Source organism: Salmo trutta, chromosome 2, assembly GCF_901001165.1.
Source record: "Salmo trutta chromosome 2, fSalTru1.1, whole genome shotgun sequence".
NCBI lineage: Eukaryota > Metazoa > Chordata > Actinopteri > Salmoniformes > Salmonidae > Salmo > Salmo trutta.
In genome coordinates this window covers 54,031,368-54,049,894 of record NC_042958.1, presented here as the reverse complement: position 1 = coordinate 54,049,894, position 18,527 = coordinate 54,031,368, and the positions used below count along the sequence as shown (strand labels likewise).

Here is an 18,527-nt window from a genome sequence, read left to right as displayed (position 1 = left end):
TGAAGAATAACATCAATTTCTAACAGTACAAAAAAATAAAGAAAAGGCAGGTTTTTTCTTTGTATTATCTTTCACCAGATCCAATGTGTTATATTCTCCTACATTAATTTCACATTTCCACAAACTTCAAAGTGTTTCCTTTCAAAAGGTATCAAGAATATGCATATCCTTGCTTCAGGTCCTGGGCTACAGGGAGTTAGATTTGGGTATGTCATTTTAGATAAAATTTAGGAAAAAAGGGGCAGATCCTTAAGAGATTTTAAGCCCTGGATTTCCAACTCCTTATTCCTCTTGGATCTGATTTTAATAGCTAGCTTTTCGATGGCCATAACAAATAGATATGGAGACAGCGGACAGCCTTGTTTTACTCTTCTTGACAGTTCAATATTTTCTGAGAATGTAACCATTGTTAACTATTTAACACCTGTGGTTGCTATACATAACTTTAACCCATTGTATAAGATATTAACCAAAATTATATTTATTATATTATATATTTGAGATTCTTCAAATAACCACCCCTTGCATTGATGACAGCTTTGCACAGTCTTACTTCGTGCTTCTACACCTGCATTGCTTGCTGTTCGGGGTTTTAGGCTGGGTTTCTGTACAGCACTTTGAGATATCAGCTGATGTAAGAAGGGCTATATAAATACATTTGATTTGATTCTTGGCATTCTTTCAACCAGCTTCATGAGGTAGTCACCTGGAATGCATTTCAATTAACAGGTGTGCCTTCTTAAAAGTTAATTTGTGGAATTTCTTTCCTTCTTAATGTGTTTGAGCCAATCAGTTGTGTTGTGACAAGGTATGGGTGGTATACAGAAGATAGCCCTATTTGGTAAAAGACCAAGTCCATATTATGGCAAGACCAGCTCAAATAAACAAATACAAATGACAGTCCATCATTACGCTATGATGAAACTGGCTCTCATGAGGACCGCCACAGGAATGGAAGACCTAGAGTTACCTCTGCTGCAGAGGATAAGTTCATTAGAGTTACCAGCCTCAGAAATTGCAGCACAAATAAATGCTTCACAGAGTTCAGGTAACAGACACATCTCAACATCAACTGTTCAGAGGAGACTGTGTGAATCAGGTCTTCATGGTTGATTTGCTGCAAAGACACCACTAATAAAAGACATCAATAAGAAGAAGAGACTTGCTTGGGCCAAGATACACGAGCAATGGACATTAGACCGGTGGAAATTTGTCCTTTGGTCTGGACTCATAATTGGAGATTTTTGGTGTCTTTGTGAGACACAGTGTGGGTGAACGGATGACCTCCGCATGTGTATTTCCCCTTGTAAGGCATGAGGTGTTATGGTGTGGGGGTGCTTTGCTGGTGACACTGTCTGTGATTTATTTAGAATTCAAGGCACACTTAACCAGCATGGCTACCACAGCATTCTGCAGCTATACGCCATCCCATCTGGTTTGGGCTTAGTAGGACTATAATTTGTTTTTCAACAGGACAATGACCCAACACACTTCCAGGCTGTGTAAGGGCTATTTTACCAAGAAGGAGTGATGGAGTGCTGCATCAGATGATGACCTGGCCTCCACAATCCCCCGACCTCAACCAAATTGAGATGATTTGGGATGAGTCGGACCGCAGAGTGAAGAAAAAGCAGCCAACAAGTGCTCAGAATTTGTGGGAATTACTTCAAGACTGTTGGAAAAGCATTCCAGCTGAAGCTGGTTGAGGGAATGCCAAGAGTGTGCAAAGCTGTCATCAAGGCAAAGGGTGGCTATTTGAAGAATCTCAAATACAAAATATATTTTCAAATCAAATCTTATTTGTAACAAGCACCAAATATAACAGGTGTAGACCTTACAGTGAAATGCTTACTTAGAATCCCTTAACATACAATGTCGTTTTAAGAAAAATACATGTTAAGTAAAAAATAGATAAGTAAAAAATAAGAAATAAAAGTGACAAATAATTAAAGAGCAGCAGTAAAATAACAATAACGAGGCTATATACAGGGGGTACCGGTACAGAGTCAATGTGCAGGGGCACCAGTTAGTTGAGGTAATTGAGGTAACATGTACATGTAGGTAGAGTTAAACTGACTATGCATAGATAATAAACAGAGAATAGTAGCAGGGTAGCAGGGTAACATGCAAATAGTCTGGGTAGCCATTTGATTAGCTGTTCAGGAGTCTTATGGCTCGGGGGTAGAAGCTGTTGAGAAGCCTTTTGGACCTAGACTTGGGGCTCCGGTACCACTTGCCGTACGGTAGCAGAGAGAACAGTCTACGACTATGATGAATGGAGCCTATGACAATTTTTTCTACAATGTAGAAAATTGTAAAAATAAAGAAAAACCCTTGAATGAGTAGGTGTTCTAAAACTTTTGACCGGTAGTGTATATATAAATTCTAGTCGTACTTTATCAAAAGCCTTTTCCAAATCTGCTATGAAAACCTGGTTTCTTTGATGTTTCATATTGTTCTATTGTTTCAAATAATGTTAGTATATTATCGCCAATGTATTGTCCATGTAAAAAACCTGTCTGATCAGAATGAACAATATCTGGTAAAAATAAATAAAAAGGTTTGATATACCTCTAACGTTATGCCATCAAGCCCTGGGAATTTTACGGACTGAAAGGATTTAATTGCTTAAAATTGCTGTAAATTGGCCTTAACAAAAGTCTTTCTGTACAGTTGTTAATTTTACATTATTATTAGGAAAAAATAACTTACAGTTAACATAATTCAAGAGAGATGGAGAGGGCTGAAAAGAAAACATAACTTATAATTTGGTGTAACTTGTTATGATTGTCTGTAAACTCAATTCTATGTTGAATATTCAAGAAATTTCTCTTTCATTTTTCGCTTTATTTTTGTCATAAATTACACTTAATTGTTCTTGAATAAGTTCCTACAGTTCATTTTGTTTTTCCTCTACCTTATTATGTGCTTCTATAGTACAGTTGTTATTGCTATCTACCTGTGCTGTTAGTTCCTCTATGTCCTTTGTTACAATTTTGCAGGTGAATTTCGGAAGGGGACATTTGGACCATGCTTTGGCTGAGAGTTTCTGTTAAGGTGGAGACTTCACTAATCTCATTAGTATCATTTCTCATACATCTCCCCCCAGAAACTCATTGGTTGAGTGATGTCATAGCTCTTTTTTGGGGGCAACCAGGGAGCAGAGAAAGTAACTGAAGAAGATAACTGCCGGCGACAGTAATTGAAGGCTGTCAGTTGGTCATTAAATCTCGGAAACCCCAAAATAAAATCTCCCATAATTGTGTCAGATGCTCGATTTCAATCACATACACTCACAGCACAAACACCTGGAACACAAAACAGAACACAAACACACACACCATGCATAGAGCGCGCGCGCACTCACACACTGTCGCCCGCACTCACACACTGTCGCCCGCAGATAGGTTAAAAAATACATTAAAAATAAAACTTGAGTTCAATTACCAAGGGCGCTCTTCACTCATTAGCAGATGTGCGTGGAGTGTCTCTTAATTGAAATGTGTGGGATCAAGGCCCCAGTGTTCTACCGAGCGTGATGGGAGGGAGCGGCTGATTGGGGGCAGGGATGGAGAGATGTACGAGGGGATGGAGGGATGAGGAGAAAAACAAAGGCTGGGGAAATTTTAGGCCTGTGATGAGGGATACTGCCCCCATAGTCCTTGGCAACAGGCGTCTACCAAGTCCCACAGAGAGAGATCAAAGGGCAAGAACGGAATGAATTAGCGGAGAGAGTTTCTCTCTTTGCATTCTTTTTGGTCTTGACCCATTTTTCAGCATATTGTGGGTGTAACTGTGCTCTCACTGCTTTTATAGACTCTGGTGAGGAGACTGGAGCACTTTGAGAGTTCTCGTGAGTTATTTTAATGAAACGCCAAGGCTACACAATACCAGTAGGTGCTAGAGAGATTACTACCAAGGCAGGTTGTGGCTCTCCAGTCTGCTCTACTGGTCAGGTATTGGAAGAGCCCTTTAAAATGTCAGCCAGCTTGAAGACTACAAAAGTGGCTTGTGATGCTGACAACAACAGAGAAAGAATCCACAGTGACCAATGCAGGCAGCAAAGTGAGCGCTAGCTGAAGAGGATAGAAACCAAGGCAACTAGCTGGAAAAATACAGTTTGCACATCTTTGATTGTCTGGGGTGGGAGGGGGTGTAGCCAGCCAGCTTGATGCGCTAAGATTTCAGGGACTGTAACAGGGTGGCAGGGTGATGGTATGGGGGCATGGCGTTGAGGCTCTATAGGGTATGGGTGGCGAGAGGTAAGGGGCGGGATGGGATGGGGGCACTGTTAAGGACTCACTCTGTCTGCTGTGGTGGGGCATGCATGCCCGTGGGATCCTCTGGTGCGAGCGCTGCCAGGGAGAGAGGAAAGGAGCAGGCCGAACACCCTGTCCAGAGAGAAGAGTAACACCACAGGAGGTGACACACACACACACACACACCGGAGAACAGAGAAAGGAGGCAGGGAGGATAGAACCCAGCCATGGTCAGTGAGCGATGCATCTCAATTCACACACACAAAGACACACATGGATGGCATCTCAAGAGGCCTGGAGGCATCATGGCATCTAAGGATTTCAGATATGGAATAGAATCATGGATTCATGTGTATGCCTTTGTGTGTGTGTGTGTGTGTGTATATGTGTGTGTGTCAGTGAAGACCATGCTGTAAATTACAGCATCATCCTCTCAAACGCAGGACACACAGACATGAGGTCCAGAGGGACTGTCCCCACACCTCACACTTACCCGGCGCCTCAAATTGAGAAAACACTGCTGGGATGGGGGCCCAGCTCTGGTACAGGACAGCCACACTCCCTACTCTCCAGAGTCACCAGCCTATTTCCCCTTTGCTACACCAACTATGCGGCGCCACTCTAAGTCAATTCCCAGCCAGGGTGCTTGCAATGTCTCCCTGTACAACACAATTACACTCACACTCCTCCAGCTCAGACGCACCTGCCAGGGAGTGATTCGATATGGGGGAGGAAGATGACAGAAGAAGAGTAGGGTCCCCTGTAAACTCATAGCTACCTGACATGGCAGTGACCGGTATCGTTATTGGAGCTGCGGGAGGTTCAGCGCGAGAGGATCGGTTGGGTGTTGAGTTTAGCTTTGCTTTGGGGGACAGGGATGCGTTATTTGTGTACTGCCAACACAAATCAATCGTGTTCATTATGGTTGATGCCGGTTTCTCTGCAGTCTGGAAGACAGCATCATTTCACGTGCTCATTATTATGTTGCCTCTCTCTCCCTATCCCTCCATCAGTATCTCACCATCAAAACATTGTTGCCTGTTTAAATGATCAGTATTGATTAGTAGTACTAATGACTAATCTGCTAGGGTTTGGCATTTTTGCTCTAAGAAATGGTAAACACAGGCATAGCTGTGACCGTGGAAAATGTTTCTCTTGAGTTTCTGAATGCTGTTGTCGACACAAACACATCCAGCTTGATATGCAGTAAGCTCTGTCTTCTTCGTGGCGTCAAGACATTCTCCATGATGCCTTGCTGTTTCCAACAGTCCGTCAAGCCTGTCGCGCAGGGAGAGACGAGGAAGACCGTTTCACAGAGGGAAGACAGTTTGTTTTTCCATCATTGGCATTGAGCCATTTTTGGCCCTAAAAAAGACAGAATGTGTGTTGAATCCCAGAGATACAAGTGTAATTGCGCCATTGTATTTACCCATTGTAATTACCCAAGTTCTCTCTCAACTCTGGGACCACCCACCAGTTATTCTTTGTTTTGCCTGATGCACGACTCTAGTGCCAGAGAAGAGAGACTCTCGTACTGAAACATTCACACCTCCATTAATTTAGGAAAAGATAGTACATTTGTGCCAGAGTTTAGAGTACCGATAGATCAGTGTTCTAACTCCCGCTTGTGATAGTGTGGTTCAATGACAGAATGACGCAATTTACCACAATCTGACACCAACTACCACAAACGGTCGCGGTATGAGCTCAAAACTTTTAATTGAGGAACCGCTGTACTCTCAAGCCACTGTCATCATGCCTCTGTCGATTTGCTTGCTTGATTCTTTTTGAGTTGACGCTACACTTTCTTTCCTTATCTTGAGACAGTGGGGAGAATGTCATCACCGTTTCGCTCATAACTGAAAAAATGTCAGAGCTATCAAATGCCACATTTCCCCTTCAAACGAAACTGTAGCGGTTACTTACAGATGAGAAAGTCAGGGTGGAAAAATGAAAGAGGATGGGAAAGACCTGACCTATCTGTGCGTCTGAACGCTGGCGAATTCAATTCAAATTCAATTAGAGCGAAGAGGTGCAAGGTGTGTGCCTTGGGCTTGGTGAACTCGACGGCAGCAACTCTTATCTCTTCCTGCACTCCGGAAACGCATGGGTCCTGCCCTACTCCCAGCACCAGACCCCTCCATCAACCCCCACCACACAGACCCCTCCCTGCACACGACCAGGAACAACATGTCCATTGCCTTGTTCAGGTTAGGTAGAAACCGAAGCTGTAAATCTGAACCGAACCAATTTCCCTACTGTTTCCCCTCCACACTTTACTCTAAAGCTGCAACGCAGGAGGGTGAATAAATCATGACGAGACAAAAAGGTGACCAAAAGTGTGGCATCCATGATTGAGCACCGCCTCTCCCTGCCGCCCGCTTCGTGGTGGTGGCGCCTCTCATCGGTATGCTGGTGTCCTTTGGCCAGGCGTAAAAATTAAACACCTGCGCTGCGTTATTGCAGGACATATTTCAAGCAGAGCCTTCTTTTTCAAATCTAATCAGGCTTGTGCCGCTGCCTATCCCAACAAGCCTGTCCATCACGGGGGTGGCGGCTAGCGGTGTGCCAAGGCAATTTCCATGTTATAGCGGGCGGAGCATTTTAGCCTCGGTGCTGCTTTGCTCTGGGCGCCCCTGGTTTATCTGGGCCAGGAGATGTACACACTGTAATTAGTGATAGTCCTGGGATTTACCAGGCTGCCCAGGGGGCCCTGTTTCATCAGAGAACACAGACCGACAGCACCACAGTATAGTGCCAGGCAGGTACCTGTCCTGCTCCAACCGGCCTCCCGACTGCCTCACAGGTGGAACATGCCGCCTGTCCATCATGTGGCAGAGGGAAGAAGAGAGCACTGGATGTCATTGAGTTTGTGCAGAGTGACAAAAGGACACCTACCTAGCTCAGTCACTCTATTAGGTGTCCTTTAGCAGCTACAGTATAAAAGGTTATAGAGCTTTATAAGAGCTCTAAATGTTTCACAGCCTCCTACAGAGAAGATGACTTGGAATAGATTACACTTGCATGGCGAAAATCCAAATAAAAACAGTATGAAGAAAAAAAGTCTATGCATAGTCACTTTACCTCGACTAACCTGTACCCTTGCACATTGACTCGGTACCGGTACCCACTGTATATAGCCTTGTTATTGTTAAGTCATTTTATTGTGTTACTTATTTTATTTAGTAAATCTTTTCTTAACTCTATTTCTTGAACTGCATTGTTGGTTAAGGGCTTGTAAATAAGCATTTCACAGTAGGTCTACTCAATAAAATTTGATTTGAAGTTGAGTGGCCAACAGTGAATGTGATCAGGACATGACAGTGGGGTCTCTCTCTCTCTCTCTCTTATATATATACAGGAAGCAGCACTCACAGCATGTCCCCTCCACTGTGGAGTCTGTGTGGCCTTGTCATGGTAGGTCACCGTCACTCTTTCCACGTCCCAGTGCTGCTGGCAGTGGCATCTCGTGGGCTCGACAGGAACAGCCTTTTCAAGAGAGAGACACGTCATTCAGTTGAAACTTTACATAGACACCAACAATCAATCATGTTTTGGTTAGTTCCAAATAGTTGAAAAGCCAGGGACAGCCTATTCAAGAGAGTTATTCAGTGGAAACTTTATACAGACACCAATACAATATTCAGTTCACAAATGTTCTGGTTAGTAGCAAAATTATTTGCATTGCCAAGAAGAGTTGCAGGTGCAGGGTGTGTTTTGAGTTTGTGGCATGTGTGTAAATACCTGTTTACTCAGATTAAGATTCATAAATCTTAATTTCTGTTTGAGTACTTATTTAATGACCAGGGTGTTGGGGACATGATGACAACAAACAAACACCTAATCAGGGACAAACTTAAATTAAAGATGAGGCATCATATAAAACCCAAGGTCATATAAAATACAGATGTTGGATCTTAATTTGAGCCAGTTTGCTACAGCAGGAAAATAATCCTGCAGCAACAGGAAATGCGAATTAAAATATTTATATAAAATATTTTTTTAGGGGGTTCATTGATTTCTCATACAGTAAAAGAAAATCAAGTCTGAAATTCCAAAGTGGAAATGTTTTAAATCTCAAATACACTACACGTTTTACATTTCCTGCAATGCAGGAAAGTTCTCCTGCAACAGGGTGATCAAATTAAGATCCTACATCTGTATCATAAAAACGAATGTGACAGGACATAACCTTCATAACATTAACAGTAGAAGCATAACAAGTCCATAAACTGCAATAAGCAATTACTCTATCGGTTTCAGTGTGTATGGTCACACTGACCCTCTCTATAACCCTTTGTGTAGGCCAATGATGAACAGTGTAAGTGCTTCTGCAATGGCCACTGGCCCCACTCAAAACAGCCCACAAAAACAGCCCTCTTATTTCCCAAAGAAAACACCCACAGTCCAGAAGACAAATGAAACTCTGCAAGGCCCAGGCCTTTGGGTGGTTGGCCTTTGGATGTGGCCTCAGTATGACACACACACACGAGAGAAGAGAATCCACAGCCACTCTAAATAATCATGTACCTTACGGTAGCAGTGTTCTCCCACTTCTCTCTTGTTCCATTACACAGACACACAGACACACAGACACACAGACACACAGACAGACAGACAGACAGACAGACAGACAGACAGACAGACAGACAGACAGACAGACAGACAGACAGACAGACACACAGACACACAGACACACAGACAGACAGACAGACAGACAGACAGACAGACAGACAGACAGACAGACAGACAGACAGACCAACAAAGACCAGCTTTGTGTTTGTACTCTTTCATGCATCCTTCAAAACCCCAGGGCTCTTTGTAAACACACACAACCTTTCAATCCCCTACTTCACTCTCATGGTTCTGATTACACATGTATACAATTACCTGTGCAAACACTTATAGGCCTCTGAAGCTAGGCATACATTAGTCGACGACAAAAATCTTTTTCATCGTTGAAGCACTCACATTATGTGAATTGTCTGCATAATGTTGTCATCCTGAAGTCTGCGACCAGTCTGCTCAGATTACAGGAGTGTGCTCACGTTAAAAACAGACCATCTTCTGCCAGCTTGCTACCCATGGCCCGGCTAGCTGTCTGAATCGCCGTGACCCCAACCAACCTCACTACTCACTGGACCCTAATTATCACTTGGCTAAGCAAGCCTCTTCTTAATGTCAATATGCCTTGTCCATTGCTGTTCTGGTTAGTGTTTATTGGCTTATTTCACTTTAGAGCCTCTAGCCCTGCTCATTATACCTTATCCAACCTTTCAGTTCCACCACCCACACATGCGATGACATCACCTGGTTTCAATTATGTTTCTAGAGACAATATCTCTCTCATCATCACTCAATGCCTAGGTTTACCTCCATTGTATTCACATCCTACCATACCTTTGTCTGTACATTATACCTTGAAGCTATTTTATTGCCCTAAGAAACCTGCTCCTTTTACTCTCTGTTCCGGACGTCCTAGGCGACCAATTCTCATAGCTTTTAGCCGTACCCTTATCCTACTCCTCCTCTGTTCCTCTGGCATGTAGAGGTGAATCCAGGCCCTGCAGTGCCTAGCTCCACTCCTATTCCCCAGGCGCTCTCTTTTGATGACTTCTGTAACCATAATAGCCTTGGTTTCATGCATGTTAACATTAGAAGCCTCCTCCCTAAGTTTGTTTTATTCACTGCTTTAGCACTCTGCCAACCCGGATGTCCTAGCCGTGTCTGAATCCTGGCTTAGGAAGACCACCAAAAACTCTGAAATATCCATCCCTAACTACAACATTTTCAGACAAGATAGAACGGCCAAAGGGGGCGGTGTTGCAATCTACTGCAGAGATAGCCTGCAGAGTTCTGTCCTACTATCCAGTTCTGTACCCAAACAATTTGAACTTCTACTTTTAAAAATCCATCTCTCTAAAAACAAGTCTCTCACCGTTGCCGCCTGCTATAGACCACCCTCTGCCCCCAGCTGTGCTCTGGACACCATATGTGAACTGATTGCCCCCCCATCTATCTTCAGAGCTCGTGCTGCTAGGTGACCTAAACTGGGACATGCTTAACACCCCAGCCATCCTACAATCTAAGCTTGATGCCCTCAATCTCACACAAATTATCAATGAACCTACCAGGTACCACCCCAAAGCCGTAAACACGGGCACCCTCATAGATATCATCCTAACCAACTTGCCCTCTAAATACAACTCTGCTGTTTTCAACCAAGATCTCAGCAATCACTGCCTCATTGCCTGCATCCGTAATGGGTCAGTGGTCAAATGACCTCCACTCATCACTGTCAAATGCTCCCTGAAACACTTCAGCGAGCAGGCGTTTCTAATCGACCTGGCCTGGGTATCCTGGAAGGATATTGACCTCATCCTGTCAGTAGAGGATGCCTGGTTATTTTTTTTAAATGCCTTCCTCACCATCTTAAATAAGCATGCCTCATTCAAGAAATTTAGAACCAGGAACAGATATAGCCCTTGGTTCTCTCCAGACCTGACTGCCCTTAACCAACACAAAAACATCCTGTGGCGTTCTGCATTAGTATCGAACAGCCCCCGTGATATGCAACTTTTCAGGGAAGTTAGAAACCAATATACACAGGCAGTTAGAAAAGCCAAGGCTAGCTTTTTCAAGCAGAAATTTGCTTCCTGCAACACAAACTCAAAAAAGTTCTGGGACACTGTAAAGTCCATGGAGAATAAGAGCACCTCCTCCCAGCTGCACTGAGGATAAGAAACTCTATCACCACCGATAAATCAACTATAATTGAGAATTTCAATAAGCATTTTTCTACAGCTGGCCATGCTTTCCACCTGGCTACCCCTACCATGGTCAACAGCAATGCACCCCCCACAGCAACTCGCCCAAGCCTTCCCCATTTCTCCTTCTCCTAAATCCAGTCAGCTGATGTTCTGAAAGAGCTGCAAAATCTGGACCCCTACACATCAGCCGGGCTAGACAATCTGGACCCTTTCATTCTAAAATTATCTGCCGAAATTTTTGCAACCCCTATTACTAGCCTGTTCAACCTCTCTTTTGTGTCATCTGAGATTCCCAAATATTGGAAAGCAGCTGCGGTCATCCCCCTCTTCAAAGGGGGGGACACTCTTGACCAAACTGCTACAGACCTATATCCATCCTACCCTGCCTTTCTAAGGTCTTCGAAAGCCAAGTCAACAAACGGATTCCCGACCATTTCGAATCCCACCGTACCTTCTCAGCTATGCAATCTGGTTTCAGAGCTGGTCATGGGTACACCTCAGCCATGCTCAAGGTCCTAAACGATATCTTAACCTGTTGGGGATAGGGGGCAGCATTTGCACGGCCGGATAAAAAAGGTACCCGATTTAATCTGGTTACTACTCCTGCCCAGTAACTAGAATATGCATATAATTATTGGCTTTGGATAGAAAATACCCTAAAGTTTCTAAAACTGTTTGAATGGTGTCTGTGAGTATAACAGAACTCATATGGCAGGCAAAAACCTGAGAAGATTCCTTACAGGAAATGGCCTGTCTGACCATTCCTTGAGCTTCTTGACTCTGTTTATTGAAGACTGAGGATCTTTGCTGTAACGTGACACTTCCTACGGCTCCCATAGGCTCTCAGAAGGCGGGAAAAAGCTGAATGATGTAATTCCAGCCCCAGGCTGAAACACATTAGCGCTTTTGGCAAGTGCTCTATCAGAGGACAATGGGCTGAGGCGCGTGCACGAGTCGACCCCATGCTTTATTTTCTTTCGTCTTTTATCCTAAACACAGATTCCCGGTCGGAATATTTTCGCTTTTGTACGAGAAAAATGGCATAAAAATTGATTTTAAACAGCGGTTGACATGCTTCGAAGTACGGTAATGGAATATTTAGATTTTTTTTGTCACGAAATGCGTCGTGCTCGTCACCCTTCTTTACCATTCGGATAGTGTCTTGAACGCACGAACAAAATAGAGGATATTTGGATATAACTATGGATTATTTGGGACCAAACCAACATTTGTTATTGAAGTAGAAGTCCTGGGAGTGCATTCTGACGAAGAACACAGTAAATCTGACTTTGGTGAGTGCTAAACTTGCTGGGTGTCTAAATAGCTAGCCCTGTGATGCCGGGCTATCTACTCAGAATATTGCAAAATGTGCTTTCACCGAAAAGCTATTTTAAAATCGGACACATCAAGTGCATAGAGGAGTTCTGTATCTAAAATTCTTAAAATAATTGTTATGCTTTTTGTGAACGTTTATCGTGAGTAATTTAGTAAATTGTTAGTAAATTCACCGGAAGTTTGCGGGGGTTATGCTAGTTCTGAACGTCACATGCTAATGTAAAAAGCTGGTTTTTGATATAAATATGAACTTGATTGAACAAAACATGCATGCATTGTATAACATAATGTCCTAGCTGTGTCATCTGATGAAGATCATCAAAGGTTAGTGCTGCATTTAGCTGTGGTTTGGGTTTTTGTGACATTATATGCTAGCTTGAAAAATGGGTGTCTGATTATTTCTGGCTGGGTACTCTGCTGACATAATCTAATGTTTTGCTTTCGTTGTAAAGCATTTTTGAAATCGGACAGTGTGGTTAGATTAACGAGAGTCTTGTCTTTAAAATGGTGTAAAATAGTCATATGTTTGAGAAATTGAAGTAATAGCATTTCTAAGGTATTTGAATATCGCGCCACGGGATTCCACTGGCTGTTGAGTAGGTGGGACGATTTCGTCCCACCGACCCTAGAGAGGTTAACCGCCATCGATAAGAAACAATACTGTGCAGACGTATTCATTGACCTGGCCAAGGCTTTTCGACTCTGTCAATCACCACATCCTCATCAGCAGAAGCAATAGTCTTGGTTTCTCAAATGATTGCCTCGCCTGGTTCACCAACTACTTCTCTGATAGAGTTCAGTGTGTCAAATCGGAGGGCCTGTTGTCCGGACCTCTGTCAGTCTCTATGGGGGTGCCACAGGGTTCAATTCTTGGGCCGACTCTCATCTCTGTATACATCAATGATGTCGCTCTTGCTGCTGGTGAGTCTCTGATCCACCACTAAGCAGACGACACCATTCTGTATACTTCTGGCCCTTCTTTGGACACTGTGTTAACAACCCTCCAGTCGAGCTTCAATGCCATACAACTCTCCTTCCGTGGCCTCCAACTGCTCTTAAATACAAGTAAAACTAAATGCATGCTCTTCAACCGATCGCTGCCTGCACCTGCCCGCCCGACTAGCATCACTACTCTGGACAGTTCTGACTTAGAATATGTGGACAACTACAAATACCTAGGTATCTGGTTAGACTGTAAACTCTCCTTCCAGACTCACATCAAACATCTCCAATCCAAAGTTAAATCTAGAATTGGCTTCCTATTTCGCAACAAAGCATCCTTCACTCATGCTGCCAAACATACCCTCGTAAAACTGACCATCCTACCAATCCTCGACTTCGGCGATGTCATTTACAAAATGCGATGTCATCTACTCAATAAATTGGATGCAGTCTATCACAGTGCCATCCGTTTTGTCACCAAAGCCCCATATACTACCCACCACTGCAACCTGTCCGCTCTCGTTGGCTGGCCCTCGCATCATACTCGTCGCCAAACCCACTGGCTCCAGGTCATCTACAAGACCCAGCTAGGTAAAGTCCCCCCTTATTTCAGCTCGCTGGTCACCATAGCAGCACCCACCTGTAGCACGTGCTCCAGCAGGTATATCTCACTGGTCACCCCCAAAGCCAATTCCTCCTTCGGCCGCCTCTCCTTCCAGTTCTCTGCTGCCAATGACTGGAACGAACTACAAAAATCTCTGAAACACTTATCTCCCTCACTAGCTTTAAGCACCAGCTGTCAGAGCAGCTCACAGATTACTGCACCTGTACATAGCCCATCTATAATTTAGCTCAAACAACTACCTCTTCCCCTACTGTATTTATTATTATTTTGCTCCTTTGCACCCCATTTTTCCTATTTCTACTTTGCACTTTCTTCCACTGCAACTCTACCATTCCAGTGTTTTACTTGCTATATTGTATGTACTTTGCCACCATAGCCTTTTTTTGCCTTTACCTCCCTTATCTCACATAATTTGCTCACATTGTATATAGACTTATTTTTCTACTGTATTATTGACTGTATGTTTGTTTTACTCCATGTGTAACTCTGTGTTGTTGTATGTGTCAAATTGATTTGCTTTATCTTGGCCAGGTCGCAATTTTAAATGAGAACTTGTTCTCAACTTGCCTACCTGGTTAAATTAAGGTGAAATAAAAATAAACATTACTAGACCCCTCCCTGTCCTGCTATTTCCAGATGTGTCGTGGCCCGCCTCCTACTCTGTAGCCGGGCAACGGAGGACAAGTTGCAGAAGTTGCAAGTCTAATCGTAGCACCCCCCTCACTACACAAGATACGACCAAAAATGTCTGCCATGTCAGAAAAAGCATTGGGACCTAAGACGTGGACCAGAAGAGTGCAAGACCCATAATCGCACGTCTTTCACCCGCTCACATTCACATTATGCAACCTAAGAGGTCTTGGTCAGAGCCTGTGACGCCTGTGATCCCAGAAATTTGTTGTGGATCCCAAATCAGGCAAAATGGTTGTTTAAAATGGTGTAATGTATGACCAGCTTCAGAGGCCTAAAGAGACAATCAATGACGTATAGATTACAGAAAATGCAAGTAGTGACTCTGATGCTTAAAGGGATAATCCACCCTCAGAAATAAAAATCATGACATTACTGTCAATTTGATGAAAGACTCTGTTCTAACAGTGGGTAAAATAAAACATTTCCTCATGATTTAACTTCTAAGAGATCCATCTGTGAAATCTGGAAATCGTGTAGGAACGGGTCATAGCTACACGGTTCTCATCACTGAAGATGACACACTATCACATTTCATAACGCTTTTAAAACAATTACCTGCACTCCAGATCGGCAAAACATCCGTTTATATCGTCATGACAAAGTATATATTTCACTTAGATGTGCTCAATCTAAACAGTGTACCAAATTATTCAACTGAGTTTCTCCTTCAAGTACCATCTCGCAATGCGCTCCGTGTCTGTGGGAAAGGGGCCATTATTACCATAGCAACGTATTCTGCTCTCACTCTGGGCAGAGACGAACTGCAAAATGAACTCGGTGAGACAGACTCCTAAATTGATAGTGCAGTTTGTTTACGCGATTTTACAGATAGCTAGCTAGCTACTTCACATGCTGATATTGGCCTTGGTATTATTGTGTGTAGCTAGCTAGCCAGCAAGCCAGCCCAGAGAGAACATTGCATTGTGAGTTTTGTAGACTTGAGCTGCAACAGATTAACACTGTCATTGGAATTGGTGGTTTGTGGTGGATTATCCCTTTAAAGCCAGTGGTAGGACTGAGAGCACCATAGAACAACACTGTCATCTAAAACAGCAATACGCTTTCACAATAGCAAACCCATTCAAAGGTAAGAGTATGCACATCAAAGACATTACAGCACAGGTGTCAACCTCATTCCATGGAGGGCCAAGTGTCTGCAGGTTCTCATTTCTCCCTTGTACTTGATTGATCAATGAAGGTCAATGATTAGTAGGGCCACATAAAAGCACAGTATTTTAATAGAAAAACAACCTAATTGGATGTTCTGAGTCTGAGACCACTTTCGAGGTCTGGGAAAAATCTAAGACATTTAGAATTTTGGGTGTAGTTACCCTTTAATTCATCTGTGCACCAGCCAGAGCCCCTTGTTTGGTTAGTAGTGTTTCTGTAGCGCTCATGTGATTGCAAAGTTTGCTAAACAAATGGACAGTGGATTGATGCAAATAATCATGATATTCTGCCAGGTAGGCATAGTCTACTTGGTTAACATTTAATTGAGAACATTTTTGGGAAACCTTTCCATCTACCAACAGAGGGTTAGCATTAGCATGATCCCTAACGGCTACATAAAGTGCAGACTAGCCCATAGTCGAGCACCGAACACAGACAGGGACATTCCTGTCTTATGATTAACTTGGGCAAATTAATGAATTTTCAAACAAGTTAAATATATTTAGTCGATTTCCCGCTAAGTTCAAATAATTTAGTTGATTTCCTACTAAGTTCGATACATTTAGTTGATTTCCTACTAAGTTCGATACATTTAGTTGATTTCCTACTAAACTCAACACATTAAGTCAATTTCCTGCTAAGTTCAATACATTTAGTCGATTTTCTGCTAAGTTCAATACATTTAGTTGGTTTCCAACTACGTCCAATACATTTAGTTGTTTTCCTACTAAGTTCAAATCAAACAAAGTTTATTTGTCATGTGCGTCGAATACAACAGGTGTAAACTTTACAGTGAAATGCTTACTTACAGGCTCTAACCAATAGTGCAAAAAAGGAATTGGGTGAACAATAGGTATGTAAAGAAATAAAAACAACAGTAAAAAAACTGAAAAACAGTAGCGAGGCTATATACAGACACCGGCTAGTCAGGCTGATTGAGGTAGTATGTACATGTAGATATGGTTAAAGTGACTATGCATATATGATGAACAGAGAGTAGCAGTAGCGTAAAGAGGGGATGGCAGGACACAATGCAGATAATTTGGTTAGCCAATGTGCGGGAGCACTGGTTGGTCGGGCCAATTGAGGTAGTATGTACATATGTACATGAATGTATAGTTAAAGTGACTATGCATATATGATAAACAGAGAGTAGCAGCAGCGTAAAAAGAGGGGTTGGGGGGGTGCGACACAATATAAATAGTCCGGGTAGCCATTTGATTACCTGTTCAGGAATCTTATGGCTTGGGAGTAAAAACTGTTGAGAAGCCTTTTTGTCCTAGACTTGGCACTCGGGTACCGCTTCCCATTCGGTAGCTACCCTCTGTAGTGCCTTGCGGTCGGAGGCCGAGCAGTTGCCGTACCAGGCAGTGATGCAACCAGTCAGGATGGTCTCGATGTTGCAGCTGTAGAACCTTTTGAGGATTTCAGGACCCATGACAAATCTTTTTAGTTTCCTGAGGGGGAATAGGCTTTGTCGTGCCCTTTTCACGACTGTCTTGGTGTGTTTGGACCATTCTAGTTTGTTGGTGATGTGGACACCAAGGAATTTGAAGCTCTCAACCTGCTCCACTACAGCCCTATCGATGAGAATGGGGGCGTGCTCGGTCCTCCTTTTCCTGTAGTCCACAATCATCTCCTTAGTCTTGGTTACGTTGAGGGATAGGTTGTTATTCTGGTACCACCCGGCCAGGTCTCGTCGTTGTCGGTGATCAGGCCTACCGTTATGTCGTCTGCAAACTTAATGATGGTGTTGGAGTCGTGCCTGGCCATGCAGTTATGGGTGAACAGGGAGTACAGGATGGGACTGAGCACGCACCCCTTGGGGGCTCCGGTGTTGAGGATCAGCGTGGCAGATGTGTTGCTACCTACCCTCACCACCTGGGGGCGGTCCGTCAGGAAGTCCAGGATCCAGTTGCAGAGGGAGGTGTTTAGTCCCAGGATCCTTAGCTTAGTGATGAGCTTTGAGGGTACTATGGTGTTGAACGCTGAGCTGTAGTCAATGAATAGCATTCTCACATAAGTGTTCCTTTTGTCCAGGTGGGAAAGGGCAGTGTGGAGTGCAATAGAGGTTGCATCATCTGTGGATCTGTTTGGGCGGTATGCAAATTGGAGTGGGTCTAGGGTTTCTGGGATAATGGTGTTGATGTGAGCCATTACCAGCCTTTCAAAGCACTTCATGGCTACGGACGTGAGTGCTACGGGTCTGTAGTCATTTAGGCAGGTTGCCTTTGTGTTCTTGGGCACAGGGACTATGGTGGTCTGCTTGAAACATGTTGGTATTTCAGACTCAATCTGGGACATGTTGAAAATGTCAGTGACGACACCTGCCAGTTGGTCAACACATGCCCTGGTAATCCGTCTGGACCCGTAGCCTTGTGTATGTTGACCTATTTAAAGGTCTTACTCACGTCGGCTACGGAGAGCGCGATCACACAGTCGTCCGGAACTGCTGATGCTCTCATGCATGCCTCAGTGTTGCTTGCCTCGAAGCAAACATAGAAGTGATTTAGCTCGTCTGGTAGGCTCGTGTCACTGGGCAGCTCGCGGCTGTGCTTCCCATTGTAGTCTGTAATAGTTTGCAAGCCCTGCCACATAAGACGAGTGTCGGAGCCGGTGTAGTATGATTCAGTCTTAGCCCTGTATTGACGCTTTGCCTGTTTGATGGTTCGTCGCAGGGCATAGCAGGATTTCTTGTAAGCTTCCGGGTTAGAGTCCCGCACCTTGAAAGGG

The 18,527-nt window shown here is 43.6% G+C and overlaps 1 protein-coding gene across 9 annotated transcripts in view; it reads right to left on the bottom strand.

The window, feature by feature from the left end:
• The window catches only part of LOC115157429 (serine-rich coiled-coil domain-containing protein 2), a 112,132-nt gene that overhangs the window by 8,018 nt on the left and 85,587 nt on the right, over nt 1–18,527 (bottom strand). For 6 of the 9 annotated variants that reach the window (XM_029705674.1, XM_029705690.1, XM_029705715.1 and 3 more), the window contains one exon: nt 7,635–7,748. In XM_029705674.1, the coding sequence (XP_029561534.1) occupies nt 7,635–7,748 (114 nt within the window). Of the gene's footprint in view, nt 1–4,303; nt 4,392–7,634; nt 7,749–18,527 lie in introns of those variants that run through there. The other 3 variants (XM_029705707.1, XM_029705700.1, XM_029705728.1) reach the window with 1 other exon arrangement.